Raw genomic sequence first — 22,045 nt, 5'->3', positions numbered from 1 at the left:
AGATTCCTATATAGATTATGCCTCCATAACAATTGTGCTGTCTCTTTGCTTGAATTAGACAGTGGGCCTCGTGCAAGAACTACTCATATGAACAGTGGTGAAGTAGTGAAGAAGAGAATTGTGTTTTGAATTTTCTATTAGGTACAAACTAAATGCACAGTTGGTAACAGTCATGCATACCATGCCATGCCATAGATACACTTGTTTGACTTAAGAATAATAATGTCTGAATACATTTGATCTTTAAATATGAAATGAATTAAAATAAATAGCATGAACAGGTGACATTCATCACACTAAAACAAGTTTGTCCAGTTAAGAGAGTGTGGTGAATCTGTCTTGGAACACTCATACTAGCAAACCTCAGAAAACAGTAACAGAGTTTTAGGTTAAAAATACTAAAAATGTTCTTGCATGAGGTCCAAAGTGTCCGGCCATCTTCCAGTCAGTACCTGAGTTTTTGCTGCCTGCGCTTCTCTCTGTTTCGATAGACTATACGCTCTATCTCCTCCTCTGGGAGATCGTTATACTCGTCGTCATCCAGCTCCTGGAGCCACTGCTCCTCTCTGTCAGCTCTCTCTTTCTGCAGAGCCTCTGAAGGACACACATAGACAGTTTTCACATACTGTACAATGCCATAAACCTTACTGAATAGAAATAATAACACAATCAATTTGATGAGTTCTGTCCTCTGTATAAGAATGTCTGTATGTGTGTGTTTACCCTCAGTTTCTCTCTGTGCTCTCTCCCGTGCCTTCAGGGCAGCGTAGGAGTCAGACAAGTTGACTACATAGATGTGTTTGCGGTTTTTAAGGGCCTTGAGAACAACTTGCAGCGTGTCGGCTTCTGACTGAGTGTACACAGACTCCAGGCCATCAATCACTATGCCACGGTGACAATCGCTCCGCTGTTAGCATGATGGCAGCACCAACAGCAATGACAATGACAAGACAAAGACAACAAACATGAGAAGACACAGAAGTTAAACTTAGGAAACTCTGCCTCTTTTAAGTATTAAAACCATTATTAAACATAATACACACATGATATTTGCCAAATTAATTTGTTTTTTGTATGGAAAAAATGGCGGAGGAAGGCAGTCGCTCGACAGGTGCTGCTGCACCTTTCCTAAAACAAACTGGGAAACCGCCAGATGATTTTTTTGCAAATGGAATTTCTGCATCTTGGAACTCATGCATCAAACACACTAAAACAGAGAACTCATTACATCTCTGGGTAACTCTGTATGTGTTGTTTCTCCTACTGACACAACTGTGGGGATCTCGTGAACGTGAACGCCACACTTTGTTGCAGGCCACGGCGTTCGCAGACATAGTCGTGCCAATGTCACTTGCTTCATGGTGCCAATACACCATATACTCAAAGCATGTACTCGTAGCGCGCTGCGTGAGCGGTGCTGCTCCAGAGGGACGGTACCAGCAAGTCGGACTCGAGGATATTCTGTCTTTCTCTGCACGGTTCTGCTTCTATGTGGGGATATTCATCTAAACCCCGGGCCTTTGGATTATCAAGATCGTGTGGACGCTCTAAAATCAGCTGTTCCCATTCATGGGGTGGAAACGTCGCTAACCCATATCCAAGGCTCCAGCGTGGGAAAACGAGGTAACCCCCTGACAAACTCTGCTCCTAAGTTCATCCCTGAGAAAATATTAACATCAGTGATCCACGCTAAGCAAGCAGCAATTGCAAATACTGCTGCCTTACTTAAACAGCAGCAAATGAAACTGTTTCAGACTGTGAATCACGCGAGCATGCTTTGGAACCCGAAAATAAAGCTGAAGGGCATTTTCGGAGGACATTTAAACATCCGCAGCATTGCTTCAAAGACTGAGCAGATCGAACATTTGTTAACGGACTCAAATCTTGATTATCTTTGCTTAACGGAAACCTGGTTAACTCCTGCTACTCCCTCTTCTATAGTGAAAGTGTCGGGATACACCTTGTATAGACGCAACAGAAACAAGGGTAAAGGCGGCGGTGTGCTGATTTATGTAAAAGATCACATCCAAAGTAAACAACTGGACATCAGTGATTGTAACTTGGAGTGTGTGGAGACTACTATTACTTTATCTCCTCAAATGACTTTCTGTGTATTAGCAATTTATCGACCTCCTAAAGCTACTAATGATTTCTTTATTTCTCTTGGTAACTTACTTAAACAATGTGATGGAAAAGAAGTCAGTCTTTTAGGTGACTTTAATTTAAATTGGTTTGAGAAATCATGTAGAAACAAACTTAAAGAAATAACAAAACCTTTTCAAATGACACAACTATTAAGTAAACCAACTTGTATAACAAGATCTTCTCAAACCTTAATAGATTTAATATTGACAAATAAGCCCGAGAGAATAATTAAAACTTATAATCTAATTACAGGCATGTCTGATCACAATTTAACCCTAGTAGCTAGAAAATTGATAAAAACAAGGTGCAAGAACGAAATTTCAATGAATAGTAAAATGTGTATCACATTCATTCCAAAGAAAGATTTACAACTGGTTGAAAAAGATTTAAAACAAAAAAGTGGGCATCTTGAAGAAAAAAATCTTGTGAACAAGGCTGTCATGATCTTATGTTGGCTGTAAATGACATCTTAACCAAATACAAAAAATAAGCAAAGAAAGCGACATGCAAAATGAAATTTGCCATGGTTCAACAAAATTATTTGGGATATGATGAAAAAGCGAGATGTGGCACTAAAAAAAATTCTAAAATCAGGATTAACAACGGATCGATTTGCCTTTACAAGTCAAAGAAATAAAGTTACAGCTGAGCTTAGAAAGGCCAAAGCCAGTTTTTTTCTTGAAATCATTAGAAATGCACAAGGTAATAGTAGAATAATATGGAAAACTATTGATAAATTGATTGGAAAAGAAAAGTCAAAATGTGAGAATATCCGTCTCAATATTAATGGAAAAATTATTGATGACTCTTTTGCAATAGCAACAAATTTTAATGAATATTTTTTAAACATTGTCCAAAAACTGGCTCAGAATTTTCAAATTGCTCATCCCCCTCTCATAATCAGTGACAAATCTGATTTTAATCTTAGCTTAATAACTAAAACTACAGTTGAAAAAATAATTACTCTGTTAAACAGCAGCAAAGCAAAAGATATTTATGGACTTGATACTTCTTTTCTTAAACAATATAAGGACATCTTCTCTGATCCGTTGACAACAATGATCAATCAGTCGATTAGTGAGGGTATTTTTCCAGCAGCCCTAAAACCTGCGATTGTCACCCCTATATTTAAGTCTGGAAACAAACAAGACATGAACAATTATCGTCCAATAAGCATCCTCCCAGCTGCGTCAAAAGTGCTCGAGAAGACGGTGGCAGAGCAACTTACCACCCACTTTGACTCACAATCTCTCTTAAATCCAATGCAATTTGGTTTCAGACGTAAATACTCAACAGACTTTGCCTGTTGTTACCTCCTGGAAACTAGCAGGGCATATGTGGATCAGGGAAGGGTGGTGGGAGCAGTATTCCTTGATCTGCGTAAAGCTTTTGATACTGTCAATCACCAGATACTCTACAGTAAGTTAAATCAATATAGTCTCTCTGAGCACACTCAAAACTGGATAAGATCTTATTTGAGCGACCGACATCAATGTACAAGTGAATAACATCCAATCTGCGTTTAGAGCCACCTCGATGGGAGTGCCGCAAGGGTCTATTTTGGGACCCTTGCTTTTTAGCATCTATATAAATGACCTCCCTAGAGTGTGTTCGGACGTTGACGTAATCATGTACGCTGGTGATACGGTGATCTTCACTTTTGGGGAAAACGAGCTGGAGGTTACTGACAAATTATCAAAAGAGATGCAAAAAGTTGCAGAATGGTTGCAGACGTCCTGTCTGACCTTAAACGTTGATAAAACGGTCTCAATGTTTTTTTCAAATAAACGTAAATTACAACTAACTCAAGAAATTCAAGTAAATGGACAAAAAATTAAGAATGTAAATGAAACAAAATATTTAGGTCTAGTACTTGATTCGAATCTTGGTTTTAAAAGTCACATAAAAAAAATTGGTAATACATTGAAATTCAATTTGATGAACTATAAACATATTAGAAATTCATTAACCACGGAAGCCTCAAATATATACCTCAATACTATTGTTCCACATCTTCTGTATTGCATGTCCAGTTGGTCTCAGGCGTGTAAAACATCGTTAAAATTACTTGAATCATTATATAAAAGGGCCATAAAAATTCATGATAAAAAGCCTCGTCAGTACCATCATTGTAAAGTACAAAGTAAATATAACATTTTGAGTTTTGAAAACCTCATTAAATATAATCAAATTTCTGCTCTATTTAAAATTATACATAACGTCGCTGCTCCCCCTTTGAGAAAATTTGTCACACTAAATTCGGAGAGAATTTCTAGAGCCACACGGTCGACAGTCAGAGGAGAGTGCAGCATTCCAAGACGTAGAACCACATATGGTCAACAATCGTTTTCTTATAAAGCAGCGTGCCTTTGGAACACTCTTCCAAACAAAATTATTTCATGCATACACTATAGTACATTTACACGCCTGACCAAACAGTGGTTATTATCAAAGCAAACCTGTACGCACTGAATGACTGTGATATGAATGATGTAAACTATGAGTGAGTGAGTGATAGATTCCTGAAGTGGAGAGTGTTTTTATGATGTGAGTGAAGTAATGCTTTCATGTATTATTTTGTATATATTTTATGAACTTTTGTAAGTATAACATCAACCTGTCCAGGGACTGCGGGTGGAAATTAGCATTTTTTGCTATAACCTGGCACATGACATCTCTTCTTTTTTAGACTAATGTTTTTTGTGCATTGTCCCTGATCAAATAAAGAAATAAACAATAAACAATAAACAATAAACAAATAGCAGGGAGCCAGGGTTCAAAATTAGCACCATCTAACAGCCAAATGCTCGTAAAATATGCAAGTGGCTGGTAGATTTGCTTCACTCACCAGCCAAAAAAACAATGGTAATATATTGAGTGGCTTGTAAAATTTGACTATTCACTAGATATTTGGCTAGTGGACAAAAAGCTAATTTTGAACCCTGCTGGGAGCTATTTTGATGTATGCATGTAGCATTTCAATCTAGTTGTCTTAGAGTAGGTCTTGTCTGCACTATATGTAAGGTCCTGTGACATTGTGCCCTAGCAGTTAACTGTTTATTTTGAAACCATGTAATAAACACAATATACTACTACAATAAACTGCATAAAAATAGGAAAAACAGTGTGTTAACTTACCTGAAATCTTTCTGCCAGAATATCAACCAGTAGCTGTTCAGGCAAGAGATTGCCAAGCGTGTTCACATCTCCCTGAAGTGAAACCACACCAAAGGATTTGGTTTATCATATTCAATTATTACATGGTATTTACAATTTTAGATAATCATGTTAGAGAGATAAGAGATATATTTAAGAGATATGGTGCTTGCAACGATAAAGATGTTTGCAGTAGGTTCATACTCTCAATGTATAAAGCATAAAAAGGTATACAAATGTTATTTTCTAATTTCCAAACCTGGACTAAAATGGTTAACCATTCCAACACAACATTAAAACACACCAGATGGCCAGAGGATTTGAGGAAACATACCAGGCAAAAGGCAAAGGGTGTGTTTTCAGTCTCCTCAGTAGCCTTGGAGTCATTTCTACTGTTGCTGTCCTCACTGGGTTTGGCAAGAACTTCCACAGTATCATGTGAAGCTCCAGCTGAATGTGCTGGATCGGAGGCTTCAAGATGTGTTGCAGGTCCTGGTTCTGTGGTCTGAGCTGAAATCAGACGTACATATATTAATTTGTACCTTCATCTACCATCTAAACTAAACATTACACTGTTCTTCAGTAGTGTACTGTCTGACTATAGAAGATAAAACGCCTCGTTACAAGCACAAGGCTGGTTAGTACAATCACAGCCTTTTACTGTGAAGTGTTTGGTGATTAAATGCCTTGTCAACCGGCACATTGACAGTATGGAAAAGCATTACTAGTCTGTCCATCACAACCTCCACCTTCCAGGCTACTGCAACTCTTCAAACAGATACACAAATCAGAGAAAAACAAACACATTTAGAATTGCACTGCATGCACAGTATATTATTCTTACCAGCCTCCCCAACAGCAGCAGCAGCAGCAGCAGAGGCGGCAGCAGCAGCAGCACAGTCATAGAGTTGTCTTGCGGTCAGGCTAACATGTGAAGTGCCATTCATCAGCACCTCTGTAACCTCAGCATCAACACTCAGGTACTTCCCTCCGTAGTGATGTGCCAGAGCAGCCACTGTGCTGCTCCTATCTAAAGTGGCAGAACAGGACACACACACACACACACACACACACACACACACACACAATCCCAGGTAACTAGGTATATCCTGTATATACACTGTATAGTGAGTATGGTGTAGTGATTTATATTTTCTAATACTCTTCTCTATTTTTTTACAATTTTTTTATCCATATTATTTTTGGGCATTTTTAGGCCTTTATTGACACGAGGGCTAAAGACAGGTAAGGGGAGAGAGAGGGGTTAAGACATGCAGCAAAAGGCTGCATGTTCAATTTCGACCTGCGGCCCGCGCTGCGGTAAGGACTGGGCCTTGATACATGGGGCGCACGCTCAACCAGGTGAGCTACCCAGGTGCCCCAGTCTTCAAATATTTGATTGAAATATGAAGATTCTGCGAATTAAGTGGTATCATTTTACTTGATTTTCAATACAGAATCCACTATTAATTAATTAACTAATTACTTGCTTCACCTGTCAGTGGGGCTCCATATACAATAATAGCAATGCCTCTACGGTTGCGTGCAGCCAGGCCCTCAGGTGATAGATCAACACACATGTGGCGGGCAATTGCTCTGGAGACGGGGGTCATCTCTAGCTGCCCCAGTGTCCCACTGCTTCCCTCATTGGTCATCTCCGAAAGAACTGAAAGCACAAGCATTACTGTAATACACCGTACCTGCGAAAATAAATTAATTACACACTTACCTAATGTCAGGCTACTTTCAACTTCTGCTTTTAAAATCGTTGCACTCACGCAATTCAACTGGTTTCACAGCTACAGTTTGTATTTCTTCCAATTTGCTGTCTGGTGTGTGCCCATTGCTTTGTCTTGACCTCTTTTCTTCCTCTTGTGTGCCACCCATCTCTTCTTTTTCATCCAAGGCTTCCTTCAGCTCTGCTACATACAGGTACAGTAGATTCAATTAAAACAGGTATGCACACAGAATGCAGACATATACCTGTAGGTATATGATTGCAGAGCATGATGAACATGTGTGCCTGAAGCTACCATCATCTCTCAGTTGGGAGCAGTACTCCTTGTAGTAGTCAAGCAGTTCTGTGGGAAGACTTTCTCCAGGGGCTCTGGGAGGCAGGAGTAAAATGTTGTTTTCATCATAACCCTGCATCAGACGCAGCATCTACATGGGATGAAGTAAAGGGGAAGAGGGGGGATGGAGAAGGGAAGCAGGACAGGAAAAGACACAAAAAGGAACAGACAGAAGAAAATTAAATAGTGTGAGGGGCCAAGTGAGGAGATAAGAAATAAGAGTTAATCATTCAACATCATACAAAAATGCTCTTACTATCAACACTAAGAAGACAGAGGAAATAATCTTCACCCTTTCACAATCTATCATGGACTCCTCACATCAGCATATTTGTAAAAAGATACAGCAGCACCTTTACTTTCTCTGTAGGCTTAGTTCCTTTGGAACCAGCTGCCAGATTATTTCTCTATTTTTCTAATTCAGTGATTCAGAGTGTCAGCCTGGCTCAGCAGCCTATCTGCTAAACCTAAAACTAAATGATATAATCAACTCAAAGTTTGTGCTAAGATTATTGGTCAACCTGTTGCACACTACTTTCAAACAACCCACAAGAATAGCATGCTCATGCTTGCTAACAGCATCTCTTCTGACTCCATGCATGTTTTAAACTCTGAATACTGACTTTTGCCTTCTTAACAGCCAATTTAGAACAGGCTTAAGAACTCTTTTATACATCGGTCTATTCTGTTGCTAAACCAAAATCGGTGTGTTGCCAATTAAGATCTTAACTGGAGGATATCATGAAACATGTTTCGTTGTCATGGCTGTTGATGTGTTTTCATCTTTGTACTATACGTGTAAGGAATGCAAAATGAATTTCCGTGTAAACTGACAATAAAGTTGTTTTGTATCTCCAAGAGGGAAAGAGTGGTAGGAAAGGTTTGTTAAAAACATGCGTCTATTAGATAAGCTAAAACTAAACTTCCTGTTGTATACGGTTTATACATAGAATCGGTAATGACATGGGGCACATTTTTCAAAAGGTTTCTCTTGATTTCTTGTGATGTTGCCCTCTTGTGGATGAATAGTTTGTATGGTACTGGTAAATGGTAATGGTATGTGCTCACAGTATCATTATCTAACAACCTTGCTTGCACCCCCACATTCCAACTTTTTCTCTCATTCTTATCCCTTTGCAATCATACAGAAGAGAGCTACCTTTTCTTCCTCAAGATACTGTGTGTCAAATTCCAGGGAGTAGAACTCAATGGGGAAAGAGCAGGGGTTTTTGACGATGACCTCAGCTTCAACCTCAGTGGTGACAGGCAGGCAAGGCCCCAGCTCCAGCACCGGCGGGCAGAACTGGAGCTGTGGCTCCTCACCCTGCCCCTGGGCGGTAATCAACACCTGCTCGGTGCTGTCAGCCACTTGCACCACTAGCTGCACGTTGTAAGCATTCTGCAAAGACACGGACAGTAGGTCACAACCCATGGAATGCTATGATGCTCTGCTATGTATTGTGCCAATCTCTAAAGTTAATTAAGCTCCATACCGACTCAGCAGGACTGAACCTTATCTGGACATTGACTCGTTCACCAGGGGACAGCATGCCAGAACTGGGAATCATCCTGAACACCGCTGGAGGTGGGCGCTGCTTCTGCGAAACCTTTTAATGCCGGTAGAGAGCAAGAACGGAGGCAGGTGTCACCCTAAAGGAGTTAGGTCTGTATTTGTCTTATAACTTATATAGACTTATAAATAGTATTCTGATCACTTAGCTTTCCGAAAGCTAACAAAGGTAGATGCCATGTAGAAGTAGTTTTAGTTACCTGGAGAGCAAATTACAAAATGTATTGGAAAAGAAATTTCCATAAAATGACAATTTTTGTACCTTTTTCAAACGCTTCCCCTTCTCAGCTATGCTCCAGTAGCAGGGCACAGACTCATGATTAAACAGCTGTATTGTCTTGATCTGATGAGGAACAACAACAACCTGAGTGCATTCTCATGTTAGTTTGGCTACAAAAGAATGAACTGACATCAGTTAGTGTAATAAACGGCTTCATAAAATCATTAATCATAGTTTTAAGATTATGCTTTGACTTCTGGAAAGATGTATAACCACAGCCAAGTTTAACACACTTACGTTGTATGAGCTTAGTAAGAGAGTAAATGATAAACTTAACCTAAGCTGACAGTAAGATGGAAACACAGTGAGGCAGTACACTGGTCACAGCAGTGTTAAAGGAGCGCTATGCAGTTTTGGCAATTTCTTTGCTGTTTTCTCGCTTTTTGCTCGCAGGTTTCTCTATAGAGCTCCCCCTACAGGTTCGGAATAGATATTTGGCAACACTGTGTAAAAACTTGCTCGGTCAGTCTGCCATTTCCTCTTTCTCTGTTCCACCGACAATGCTTTCCTAGCTTTCTGCTTCTTTTTTGCCTGCTCAGCCATGACGATAATGTAAAAAACTCCATCGCTACCTTGTTCTTATAGCTAGACGATTCCTGTATGTGTGCAGTGCCATGAAACAATTTGTTACATCGCGAGACCTGACCATGCAATACTTCCTGACGCTCAGGCTGGCGGCTTGCCAGCCAAAAGTTGCAAGGGTGGTTTTTCCGCTCACAGGCGCTAGGGGGAAGCGGGACGACCACCATTCAACCCGAAAAAAGTCATATAACCATTCCAATGACTCTGAAGCTGTTCAGTTAAGGTAAATTGAGCTAAACAAACTGCATAGTTCCCCTTTAAGCTGTAAACAGCATTTGCCCTTCCTATTCTCCTACTTTTACATGCTGATAACACAAAGTTAAACAAAACGCGCAGTAAAAGTTGAATTTATTTAAATTTGTGTAACTATCCAATTTTAATCAAATCAGTGTAAGAGCTTGTATAATCATACAACCTTTGAACATAGCATTTTATTCCATCATCAACAACTATCAACCTTTGTAGGGCCACACAACAATATCTTCTAATTCCAGCTTATCATACTGTATTACCTGACACATGTCACACTGCACAGTGTCAAACAGCAGTGTATCCGTGGAAACAGTGACGGCCGGCACAGTTACAACCGCACACAGGCGCACCTGGACCATTGGGCCACCTGTGACCTGTAAAACCAAACACAATCATTGTTACAGTGCTACTGATCAACAAGGGAGAATGACCCAATTATTGTGTGTAGACATTTTACACTGAATCATAAATAATGACCTGTACCTGTATTGGCATGACAACACTTATGTCCCCTGTCTTCAAGTTGGCTCCTTGGGGGTCAAATTTAACTGTGAAAGTATGTGTCTCGCCGCAGGGCAGGTTCTTCACTCTTTCAAATCCTGCACTGAATCCTTTGAAGAAGCAACAAAACACTCAAAGTGTTTTATTTCATGAAGACAAAATGAAGAACATTGAGAAGAAGAAAAAAACAAAACAAAAAGAAAAGAAAACAACCCATTGAAAACACAAGGATTAATATCAGAAGACAGGCAGAATATTTCCCCATTGATGATGTGGATTGCACAATCATTATTAGTGAAACAGTTGTACATTTTTACTCCCAAACTTGCACATTAAGTTTATCTATATCTATTGAAACAGTTGTACATTTTAATTCCAAATTGTATGTATCTTAAATATTGCTTGTGTATTATTCTATTATTAGTTCATGTATATTGTTTCCTATTATTTAATGTTTACTTTGTATGTGTGCTGTGTGTCTGATATCTATCTATCTATCTATCTATCTATCTATCTATCTATCTATGTGGCAAACCCTTTGAGACAATCAGTCAATTGAATTTCATCCATTATCCATATCATTTTCCTCACTTTACTTTAAGATAGGATATTATTAACTCATATCACCTACCTACACATGATTAAAACTAGGGGCCCTATCTTGCACCCAGCGCAATTGACTTTGTACACCGACGCATGTATCATTCCTATTTTGCACCCGACGCACAGCGGACTTTTCCCTCCACAGTCATGTCGGTAAATTAGGGAATGAACTTGCGCTCCCGGGGGCAGTTCACCAAAAAGAGGAAGCGTGATCCGGCGCAAACGTTCGCTAGTGCTATTTTGCAGTTTCAGAAAACAATTCCGTCCCAGACCAGGAAAAACATAGTCTAAAGTCAGTGGCGCATTATTCAGATGCTATTTTAAGGGCGCATGCTTGACCGTAATGTAGAGTGTGCACACCGCGCATACACTTTGCTTCTCTCATCTCAGCTGTGAACCGCTCCTGGCGTGCGCCTATGGATGTATTAAGAGCGTGCGCCTAGCAAATCCGCCATTATAATAGCAATCCGCCATGGAACAAGCGCGCCTGCTTTTAAAGGGAATGTGAGATAACGCTCTGATTGGTTTATTGCATGTTACGCCCAAACCACACCTATGAGTAATGTAGCTACTTCAGACCAACCCATTTTAGACTTGCGTCGGGTATATACCGCCGGTATAATAGCAAGATCCGCCCACAAAGCTACTTGCAATTGGTGTTTGATACTTGCGTTTCAGATCGTTAAAATAGGGCTAGGTGTTATCAGCAAAAATTATAAATCTGTAAACTTGTGTCTCTCTGCTTAATAAATAGGTTGACATTTTGGGAAATACACTTTCACTTATGCAGAAAGTTACTGTAGAAGAGAAGATAAATACCACTGGCATATCTGTCTGCCCAATCTGAAGCTAGATCCAGGAGATGGCACAGTAATACTGAGAAATCATATGAAAATAAGACGCACGGATGAAGTACTAAAAAAAGAGGATTTTAAGTAATGTATCATACCTGTGCCAGCTAGAAGTTTGCCATTGGGATGGAAGGAAACAGCCACTGACCCAGTATTTGTCACATTTACAGTGTGACTGAAGACTTTGCCTAGAATGGCATAACCAAAATCCAAAACATACTCTGGGAGCAGGAACCTGGGCGAGTGGAAAAAGGTAGGGATGAAGACATAAATAAGACAATAACAAGCAACATCCAGAAGCAGGGCTTGGTAATACTTCAGCGTTATGAATTACATAACATATTATCATTTTACAAAACTATGTCATTAACCATTAACTGACAAGCAGGCAACGGATTCCCAGTTCACCTGTCCGGGATGCTTGGGCATACTTTCCATGCTCTGCTTCTGCAAACAGCTGCAGACTTGTAGCGGCCACGCAGCTAAAATGTTCCGTGCATTGTTGTGGACAACAGACCATCCGTGAAGTCACTCACTGGTCTGAGAACTGCCATTTTGATGCCTCGCAATGCATCAACTAGCGATTGAGACCATCAAGTAAGAAGTAGGGTCATTTTCCCATATACTTCTAGAGAAACTGACTTCTTTCTACAACCCTCTGAGGACGAAAGACGCACCAGCGCACGCAAACGATGTTTAACAAAACTCCTACTCAAAAAGCGATATTACAAAATTTTATTTCAGACATTAAGTTACTACATATATAACCTTAGACTTTGGTAAACTCATTTCGAGCACTGAAACAATTCGTACAACAAATCATAAGTTAAGGTTTGTTTTCAAAAGAGATTTGACGACTTTCAAAAAGTGAACATCAACGTTTCAGCTTTAGCACCAAATTATCTCATTACACATTACTCTAGAAAAAAATGTGGGCATTGCTATACGGAAAGCTGAGTTTGTTCTGAACATTTTGATATGGAACACATGGGAATCATATGCAAATACCTTAAAGAGGTAAATTTAAGAAAAATTGAAAATGCCCTTGGACCTCAGAGCGTTAAGGCACTTCCACGTTGGCTTCCCTTATTAGACCCGGAAGCTTCGTCCGTTATTTTTTACAGACTACAGTATGTTGTGGACACATGCAGTCACTTTCCTGGAATTGTTGGCCCGTCCGTGAAACCGACACAAGTCTGCAGCTTGTCTTCATTACATCCACCTGTGAGGTTGTCAGCTGTGTGTCTGCCTAGCATACTCTGTATAAGACGGCTGATTTAACCCGCCAGTCCTCATCGATATAGTGGCATGTGTCACGCAGCTCTCCATTGTAAGCACGGTCCAGCAAAGAGCCACAAACTTAGCAAAAAGAGCTTCAAACGCAACTTGCAAATGCAAAGTTTGTACTAGCTGAAAAGCGTGTTTAATTACTTTTTATTTTTATTTTAGTTTTAACTGTTTACTGTAACTGATAGTATTAATCGGTCAAAATTGTTATTGTCAGTAAAGCGGTTAATCATTAAAATCCTTAAATCACAGTTCTTTGCCTTGAATATCGACTTGATTATTTTGTATGTCGTAGTTTGCAGCGTATATTTGTGGAAGTCAAACAAGGGATCACAATATGGTATGAGTGAAAACAGCCAATGCACACCATGACTTCCATCAATTTGCACAAATACCACAGAACAAAACCTACCCAGCAAGATATTATTCATTAACCCAAACTCTTTTGAATTCCACAACACAGTTCTTGTTTCAGTCAAGTGAGTGCACCATCTGTTCAGCCAAAGTGTGTGTGTGTGTGTGTGTGTGTGTGTGTGTGTGTGTGTGTACACATACTGGCTAAGTTTGTGCCACTTTCTGGAGGAACCTTGCGAGTCGCTGAGCTCCAGCAGGCTACTGGTCACAGCGAGAGCATTCTGTTTGACCAATGTTTTCTCAATCTCCATGTGAAGCAGCTCTTCATACTAGAGGCAGCAGGCAAAAGAGAGAAAAGGAAAAGGGAGAGGGAGACAGAAGGAGGAGTATGTAAACACTCAAAAGTTACAAACAAAACTGAAGAGTTATATAAGCAAACAGCACAGTCTAAATGGTAAGAGCAATAAAATCTATTTTCACTAGTCAAAGCTCGTTTTAAGAACTTGTCTCATCAAACATACAGTACAGAATGACAGCTGGATGAGATTTAGTTTGGACTGGTAAAAATGATATTTTCACATATCACTTGACATGATTCAAGGCTTAAGCATTGGATGCTGGTCTTGTAAAGCAGAGCCGGCTGTCAGTTTAAATTCTGACAACTTTAAATCAGCTCATTATCATGGAATCTGTGGTGATTTTGAGATGTGCTGATTATATTAGCTTTAAAAGGTGTTTTGGATGTGTTTTTCCTTATTCGGATTATAGGTCTATAGAGGGTGATGTGTACAGATTGTAAAGCACTTTGAGGCAAATTTGTGATTTTGGACTATATACATAAAATGAATTTGACTCACTCCCAGAATATAATTAAAAATATTGAGAATATGTTTTGTCAAAAAATAAGTATGTCAAAAAACAATTGCAGACATCTGTATTATGTATCTAGAAGGCTATTGTACGATAAAATGGCTGTGACATCATTAGAGATCACCTTCACGAATAACATTTTTATTAGAAATACTTGTTGAATTGTTGTTCTTACTAGACAAACCATAATTGCATTCTTACTAGACAAATCATAATTGCATAATAATGCATAATTGTTATCAAAGTCACATTGTAATTATGACTTTAAAGTGCCCATATTATGAAAAAATCACTTTTTCTGGGATTTGGGGTGTTATGTTGTGTCTCTGGTGCTTCCACACGCATACAAACTTTGAAAAAAATCCATCCATGGTGTTTAGAGTGAGATACAGTTTCTGAATGTGTCCTGCCTTCAGTCTCTGGGTGAGCTGTTCAAAATCGGCACGGCTTGTGACGTCACAAGCCGAAACGCAGGCTAACCACAACCATTAGCTCGTAACGTTAGCGTTAGCATGCTAACGCTAATGCTAACGCTAGCATGCTACCTCGTTCTCAATAGCAAAGCACTGCTACAACACACAAGTTCACCATAATCTACAAAAGAACTACTTACATGTGCGCCCTCATTTAGAAGTCTCCCAGCTAATCCTGCCTTGTAACTGACCGAAGTTGTAGAAACAGCCTTTCTTTTACTGTCTATGGAGCTAGCTAGCTGACATGATCTACAGCTGAGCTACTGACCATGTGCGAGTGCAATCAAAGATAGTACAGAAGAAGAAGAAGAAGAAAAGAGGTCTCACTCTGTAGCTAAAACAGAGACCAGCTGAAAAGAGGATCTGCAGCAGTGAGAGAGAGCACTGCAGTACAACAAAAATATGGTGTTTTTTGAAAATTAAACCATGTAAACCTATTCTGGTACAACCTTAAACTACAATTATGAACCTGAAAATGAGCATAATATGGCTGCTTTAAAAATGCATTTATAGGAGTCTAAATATATTTAGACTCATATAAATGCATTTTTGCTTGATTATCCATTATTATAATAATGGATAATCAAGCAAAAGCTGAACTGTAAACATTTTATAAATCAGTTTGCCATGCTCTTCTGATGATAACAACAGATAGAAAGTCCCTGAGATCATGGGTTTGTGTGGATAAGTTTTAATGTTGACAATTTCTCAGTTTATGTACAGGTATTGCAGTCCTTATCTCTCCTGTCCTTTTCCACTTTGAAAATGTTTGCATTTTCATTTCAGTTAGGGGGATTGTCAGGGATGTCAGGGCAACACAAAACCATGAGTAAATACTGAGGAGATAAGCAGAAAATAGCAATTTCCATTGTAATTCAATGGTTCTCTGGTCTACTCCCTGGAAAATCAATACACAGATAAGAAGCAGGCAAAGCCTTGTAGAATAGGCTGGTTACTAACAGCAGAGATGTTGTAGCACTGCCATACCCATATAGAAAGAGCATGTGCACCATATATGTTGACCACAATGGCACGCATCTTTTCTTAATACATATAACATTCTTACATTAAACAAGATTCACTATGTGGATTAGAACAAATAAACAAATTGGTTTTGGTTATTCTTTGTGTACTCAAACAAAGTATTGTACAGTTTTCACTACACTAAATACAGCATGCTTACTACTGTAGTAACCTACATGACCAATTTTGGAAAATAATAAGGAAGAATAGGTTTGTTAACAGTAACATTAATGTTGTTTGTATTAGTCACTGACTGTGAGGGTGCAGTTGGCCTCGGTTGTTGCTCCTCCACCAGCAGCGGTAATTCCATTCATAAACTCCTCTCTGACTCTATCCCTCTCCACAGCTGTTCTGGCCTGCTGCACCACATCACTGTAGCACTCCTCTGCTGCAAGGGAAAAGAGAGTTATACTTATGTCTCGATATTTGTTAGCATGGAGACATGATTATTAGGGAGACCTGCTGAAGGATTTGGGCTCAATGCTTTTTAATACAAAAAGTGTCAGAGAGCAAAACAGCAAAACAGGGATTACCTACTAATGTAGGAGCTAAGTTAAGTTCTAGAGGCCAAGCTCTTTTCTGTAGCTAACTCTAAACTATTTAACTACATGTTAAGCACTTTCTGTTAACTGCTTTTTACTGAGTTTGACTAAGTTTCAAATTGACCGTTCCAGTGCACAGAGAACAATTCCTTCCAGTGGCATTACTGACACCATAATTGCATTTGGGCAAATAGAATCAATATACAGTAGAAAATAGATTGTAGTTTACTGCAGATACAGTTTCTTTTATCGCTTAAAGGGGTGGTTCAGAATTTTGGACATAGGACCTCATTTCCAAGTTAGCCAGTGTGTTATTTATCAGTGGAAACTGTTTTCAACACTTTTCATCCAGTCCTTCCAGTTGCAGAGTTCGCTGGTGCTAGGCTAGCTCAAGTCAACAGTATCTGCTAGCCTGCCACTAAAACAGTCTTATCCACTCCACAGTACACCCAAGACAAATAAATTATAACGCCAGAATATCTATGTAACTGTTTTTAGTGGCAGGCTAGCAGATACTGTTGACTTGCGCTAGCAACCACCCCTTTAAATGATAAGCAAAGTAATAGATAAAAAAGGAAAAGGTAAGAATATGATCATCATACACAGGTTTTGTGGCAAGTTCAGGCGGATCCTTGGGAACACTCCCTCTCCAGTCAGCAGGATGTCCTGCAGTGGCAGGAAAGCCACCTGCAGCTGAAGCCGCTTCTCAAACACCTCGGGGATGCCCGGGAGGTAGCGCACATGCAGAAGTTGCTCTGCACCAGCATCAATGTGACCCTGACACACAAAAAAATTGTTTAAAAAAAAAAAAAAAAACCTTATACATAATAAATGACCCTCCCACAGCTGAAATAGTCCCGAGATGAACTTACCACGGTGGGGATGACCATGGGCCGGCCCGGTTTGAGCTCCTGTCCTTTCTCATTTGTCTCCTCATCCTCCCTTTGAGGGTGTATGATGCTAAATTTGAAGCCCACCTTACCAGTATTCCTCAGGGTCACATCAGCTTCCACTTCATGATCAAACAGCTGAAAGAAAAAGAGGGGAGAGGCAACACTGCTTTTTAAACTGTCAGCACCTGTATTTACGTTGAAAATAATGTTTTTTTAGCTTATGGCAAACAGAAGGTTTTGGTAAAACCACTCCACCTGGTGTCTTTTAGCTGGATTGGGAGCTCTGGAAAGGTGATACACTACAGCAAGCAAACCAATTTTCTAGAAAAGCATGCATGATGTTGGCCTCCGTTTGAACCTCACGTTTAAGGTCATACCTACCATGAAAATATATTAATGAAGAAGATAAGGTGATAGTAGTTGTTTCTGTGATACGAGCACAAGGGAATTTTTATTTGAGTCTTAAAAGTGAGAAAGAGTAAGAGACAGAGAGAGATAGAGACAAACACGAAAAGTTATTCAAAAGTGTTGCTCCAAATCTGAAAGCATCTATCTGAGTGTCTGCATGCACAAAGGGAGTTGTTTCAGGACTTTGTTACTAATATGGACAAATATAACTGACCACAAGAAAACAACACAGGGAGTAAGAGAGAGAGAGAGAAACGGCAAGAGAAAAAATAGTGCTGAATAGACAGGAAGGTCAGAGAAATGTTCTGCTGAATCACTCATTTCAACTAAATCAAAAATCAATATGGCCTTGACTTGAATATCACTGATAACTGGTCCGGATGCCTTGCATACTTAAAGAGGGAGTGGAAGTGCAAAAGGCCAAACTGTGAAGACACTATGCAGTGACATTCAAAGTTAACATGATTCCTCTCACCAGTCTCTTTAGAGGTTCAAACACATTTGATGCCATTCTCAACAGCAGATATTATGTCTTTATATACATGTGTGTCCCAGTGACATACGAGCACTTATCTCACTATCTGTCCCTCGGCATTAGATTCTGTGATAATAAAAAGAAATGGCATGGGGAAGAGTAAAACACAGTAACAGTAAGCAAAAGCAAATACTCATGAAACAAACTACAGAAGTGCAGCAAACACATCTTCATTCACAATCACAAACAAATCTGTCACACTCCCCCTGGCCTGTCAGTGTCCTTTTGAAAATGGTAGAATGAATCACTGTTCTCAATGTTTTGTTTAAAAAAATAAATAAAAATAGATGTGTGACGGTACATGTGTACTCTGGTATGTCTTGTTAACTTGCAGGTGTAGCGGAAGGCGATAATGAGATGACTGTGATCACCTGGCCGGTCCTCACATTCTCCATTACATCCATACACCTTCATTCATCACCGATACTGACAATCACACCTCATCGTTCTGTTGTTTGCATTATTATTTAATGAATGTCGCTTTATTATTATTACGTTGCTGTGCATCTCCCTCTTTTGTTTTGGTCTGTGAGCCGGTCGTAACAGATGACAAAGGAAAAAACAAGAAAAAAAAAGCAGGATAACAGGACAGCAAAGAGGCAAATGAACACAAGATAATGGAGCTCAAGCAGTGGTAAATCCTCCCCCCTTAGCTACTGTCAGCAGTCTCTAACGCCAGTCATGGTCTAATCCTAGCCTTAAAGACCTGCACACACTAAGCTGAAACATAACTATTTGATTGGTAGAGCTTGTTGGGATAAAGAACTAAGAAGATAAAGTCTGGGTAAAGGAGCCCTGTATACATACCTGCAGACCAAAGTCGATATGGGTTGAGTCAAGGCTGTAGCTGGTTACCGAAGTCTCTCCTCTGAGTTTGATTTCATACGTAGGCCCCTCCACTACATGGCACTGTGCCACCGCCTCTCTGCTGACATTTTCTTGGCCATAGAAATACAAAATGACCTGCTGCTGTTCCCCGGGTAGCAGTTCACCATATATTGGCGAGATATCAAACACCTACAGACAAAAAGAAAACAAGTGGAACTTACAAGATTCATTTCATTTTAATAAAATTTCACACAGAAGCTCTCAAACATATTTATGAAAGTGATCCATCGGATTTTCTTTTCACTTTATGTCTCATTCACCTGTAGGCAAACACCTAATTTTATCATACCAAATGTTTAAAACAAACATGACTACTGTTAGCAATGCGACGATGACGCACATTGAGCTCAGGCTCGTACACGGGAGGGGTAGAGTACGTGCAGCGGGGCAAGGAGGCATTTCATTGGTTCTTTCCAAGCGGACTGCGAGGCAGTCATTGGTGGGCATTTTTACAGGATTACAGCAGTTACAGATAACGGATCTTTTTCGCTCCTTTTTCAGAGCCCATAAGTTATTTATTGTTGTCGGGGTGTTCAAACAAAATATAAAAAGTGTGCCGTATATTGGAAATAGTTAACAACCCTGCCTTTAAATGAGTTAGTCTTATCATACAATGCTTTTGAGTTATTGGAAATGTTTGGATCACATCAGCTATGCCAATGAGTCTGTGACACGGCTCTATGTATAGCCTAAATGTGAAGTTTGCGGACATAGTAGCTAACGATCTATCCATGGAAAAATTATTTGTTCAGCAGATATCTTAGTTACAACACGATTGAGCTAGCAAAGCAGTGTGTATGTTTATATGTGTGGTATTCATACAGTTTGGGAAATCCCACAATCTCTACAAAGCTAATGTTAGCTAAAGTTGGCTGGCTGACTCAGCAGGGAGTACAAATCCTCTGTGTTGTTTATTTTTATTTTTTTGTGAGCAAATTGCCTCACAATATGAATACAGTTTGATTATATCTTTTATTTTGTTGGTAACCATTGTATGTTTCAACCCCCCCCCTCCCCCCCATAAAACCACAACTAGTTGTTTTAACACCTTGTTTTTTGTACAAAATAAACAAAATAGATATAACATGTTTAATAGTGAAAATGTAGAGGTGCTGGCATGCTGAGTGTTCTACTTTAGACAGAGCCAGGCTCTCTGTTTCCCTCTGGGTCCAGTCTTTATGCTAAGTTAACTAACTAACTAACTAACTAACTATCTCCTGGATCTAGCTTCATATTCAATGGACAGATATGACAGTGGTATTCATCTTCTTATCTTACTCTTAGCAAGAGAGCAAATATATGTTCTAGTATTTCAGAACATTTCTCATTTAGAGTTTGCACTATTCAATTCAATTAAATTCAATTTTATTTATAGTATCAAATCATAACAAGAGTTATCTCGAGACACTTTACAGATAGAGTAGGTCTAGACCACACTCTATAATTTACAAATTACCTAGCGGTGTGTACTATTAATTTGTAGTGCAGACACAACAAGCCAATGAATCAATGATTTAAAAAATTCATACTAAAAGCTTTTGTTTTTCTGGATTGTTGGTGGAAGAATATTGTTGATACTTGCTACAGTGTATGGACTAGAAGCAAATTTGATGCAATATATATTAGAGACAAATCAATAGATTCATCAATTTTGAAAATAAAATATGCCAAACATATGTACAGATGTGATCAAAGTATTATCTCATAACTTTAGTATTGCAAACACTATAAATATTATAAATCAGGGAACTATCATGATGACTCCTCTGAGTTGTAAAATACTCTTATTAGTCTATTATATCAATGCATTCAAAAGTAGAAAGCTGTTATGCACGCCGATAACAAAGGGGAGAGTCTCCACACTGAGGTTTATAACACAAAAAATGTGTGTATGTGCACTGGTGTGGCATGTGGCAGCACAGAGATGGAGAAGGACTTGCCCATTACTGCAGGCTCTCTCCATGCCTTGATAAAGTGGAAATCTCAGGAAAACCATGATTTGTTTACAAGGGAGCATTTGCCTACCTTTGCTACACCCAGACGGCACTGTGTGCTGCTCTGCTCATCTGCACCAGGTCTGGGGCTCAGAGGAACTGAAAAGGCAGGAGAAAGCATTCTGGAGGAACTCCGTCCTCCTTCAGTCTCATTTTCTGGATTCGTCTGCTCCTTCTCTGCCTCCAGCATCTCTGTTTCTCTATGGGGGCAAAATCATCAAAAAACATCCCTGAAGTGAAATATCTATTTTAAAGCTGCACAAATGGACATGCAATAAATGAAACAGGGAAAATCAATGACTATGAGGCAAGAATGAGAAAAAAATGAGAAGAGAAAAGAAATATGAAACCGTCTTTCAGCTCCATGATAATAGGCAATTGAATGCCTCAAGATGTCTGTGAGGTAGCAGAGTAACACATGCACACAGAAACTAACAGCAAATTATGCAAGCATGTATTGTATATCTAATATATCATTAACATATATTTTAATACCCAAGTGGAGAAGAAAATCTTTAGCTCTACTTTCTCCTTCCCTGTGGGATCAGACTGGGTGCATCCATCAAGTTAATTAAACAGAGTGTTCTATAATTAAGAGGAATTTTAATAGGCAAGCAGCAGGAAACAGGTCAGGATAGATTGCAGTGAAGTGCTGAATAAACATGGAAGAGAATGAAAGAGATTTAGTGAGTGAAGCCATCTCAAAGCTGGGCTGGACAAGCTCTATATTAAATCACCAAACACTGGCTACATTATTGCCATAGTT

The 22,045-nt window shown here is 39.4% G+C and overlaps 1 protein-coding gene across 3 annotated transcripts in view; it reads right to left on the bottom strand.

Annotated features, from left to right (window-relative positions):
• Positions 1-22,045, bottom strand: part of hydin (HYDIN axonemal central pair apparatus protein) — a 128,284-nt gene that overhangs the window by 41,878 nt on the left and 64,361 nt on the right. For 2 of the 3 annotated variants that reach the window (XM_036003247.1, XM_031309972.2), the window contains exons 25-44: positions 21,311-21,479; positions 19,205-19,414; positions 17,434-17,589; positions 17,164-17,338; positions 16,274-16,407; positions 13,855-13,982; positions 12,111-12,247; positions 10,541-10,668; positions 10,318-10,431; positions 9,206-9,286; positions 8,867-8,980; positions 8,533-8,772; positions 7,335-7,464; positions 7,080-7,223; positions 6,797-6,967; positions 6,146-6,331; positions 5,636-5,811; positions 5,284-5,355; positions 724-907; positions 453-594 (exon numbers count right to left, since the gene is read on the bottom strand). In XM_036003247.1, the coding sequence (XP_035859140.1) occupies positions 453-594; positions 724-907; positions 5,284-5,355; positions 5,636-5,811; positions 6,146-6,331; positions 6,797-6,967; positions 7,080-7,223; positions 7,335-7,464; positions 8,533-8,772; positions 8,867-8,980; positions 9,206-9,286; positions 10,318-10,431; positions 10,541-10,668; positions 12,111-12,247; positions 13,855-13,982; positions 16,274-16,407; positions 17,164-17,338; positions 17,434-17,589; positions 19,205-19,414; positions 21,311-21,479 (2,991 nt within the window). The remainder of the gene's footprint in view (positions 1-452; positions 595-723; positions 908-5,283; positions 5,356-5,635; positions 5,812-6,145; positions 6,332-6,796; positions 6,968-7,079; positions 7,224-7,334; positions 7,465-8,532; positions 8,773-8,866; positions 8,981-9,205; positions 9,287-10,317; positions 10,432-10,540; positions 10,669-12,110; positions 12,248-13,854; positions 13,983-16,273; positions 16,408-17,163; positions 17,339-17,433; positions 17,590-19,204; positions 19,415-21,310; positions 21,480-22,045) is intronic. The other variant, XM_036003248.1, reaches the window with a different exon arrangement.

The sequence above is a fragment of the Sander lucioperca genome, chromosome 7 (assembly GCF_008315115.2).
Source record: "Sander lucioperca isolate FBNREF2018 chromosome 7, SLUC_FBN_1.2, whole genome shotgun sequence".
NCBI classification, from domain to species: Eukaryota; Metazoa; Chordata; class Actinopteri; order Perciformes; family Percidae; genus Sander; species Sander lucioperca.
Note: the sequence above shows the minus strand (reverse complement) of the source record. Positions and strands in the feature narration are given on the sequence as shown.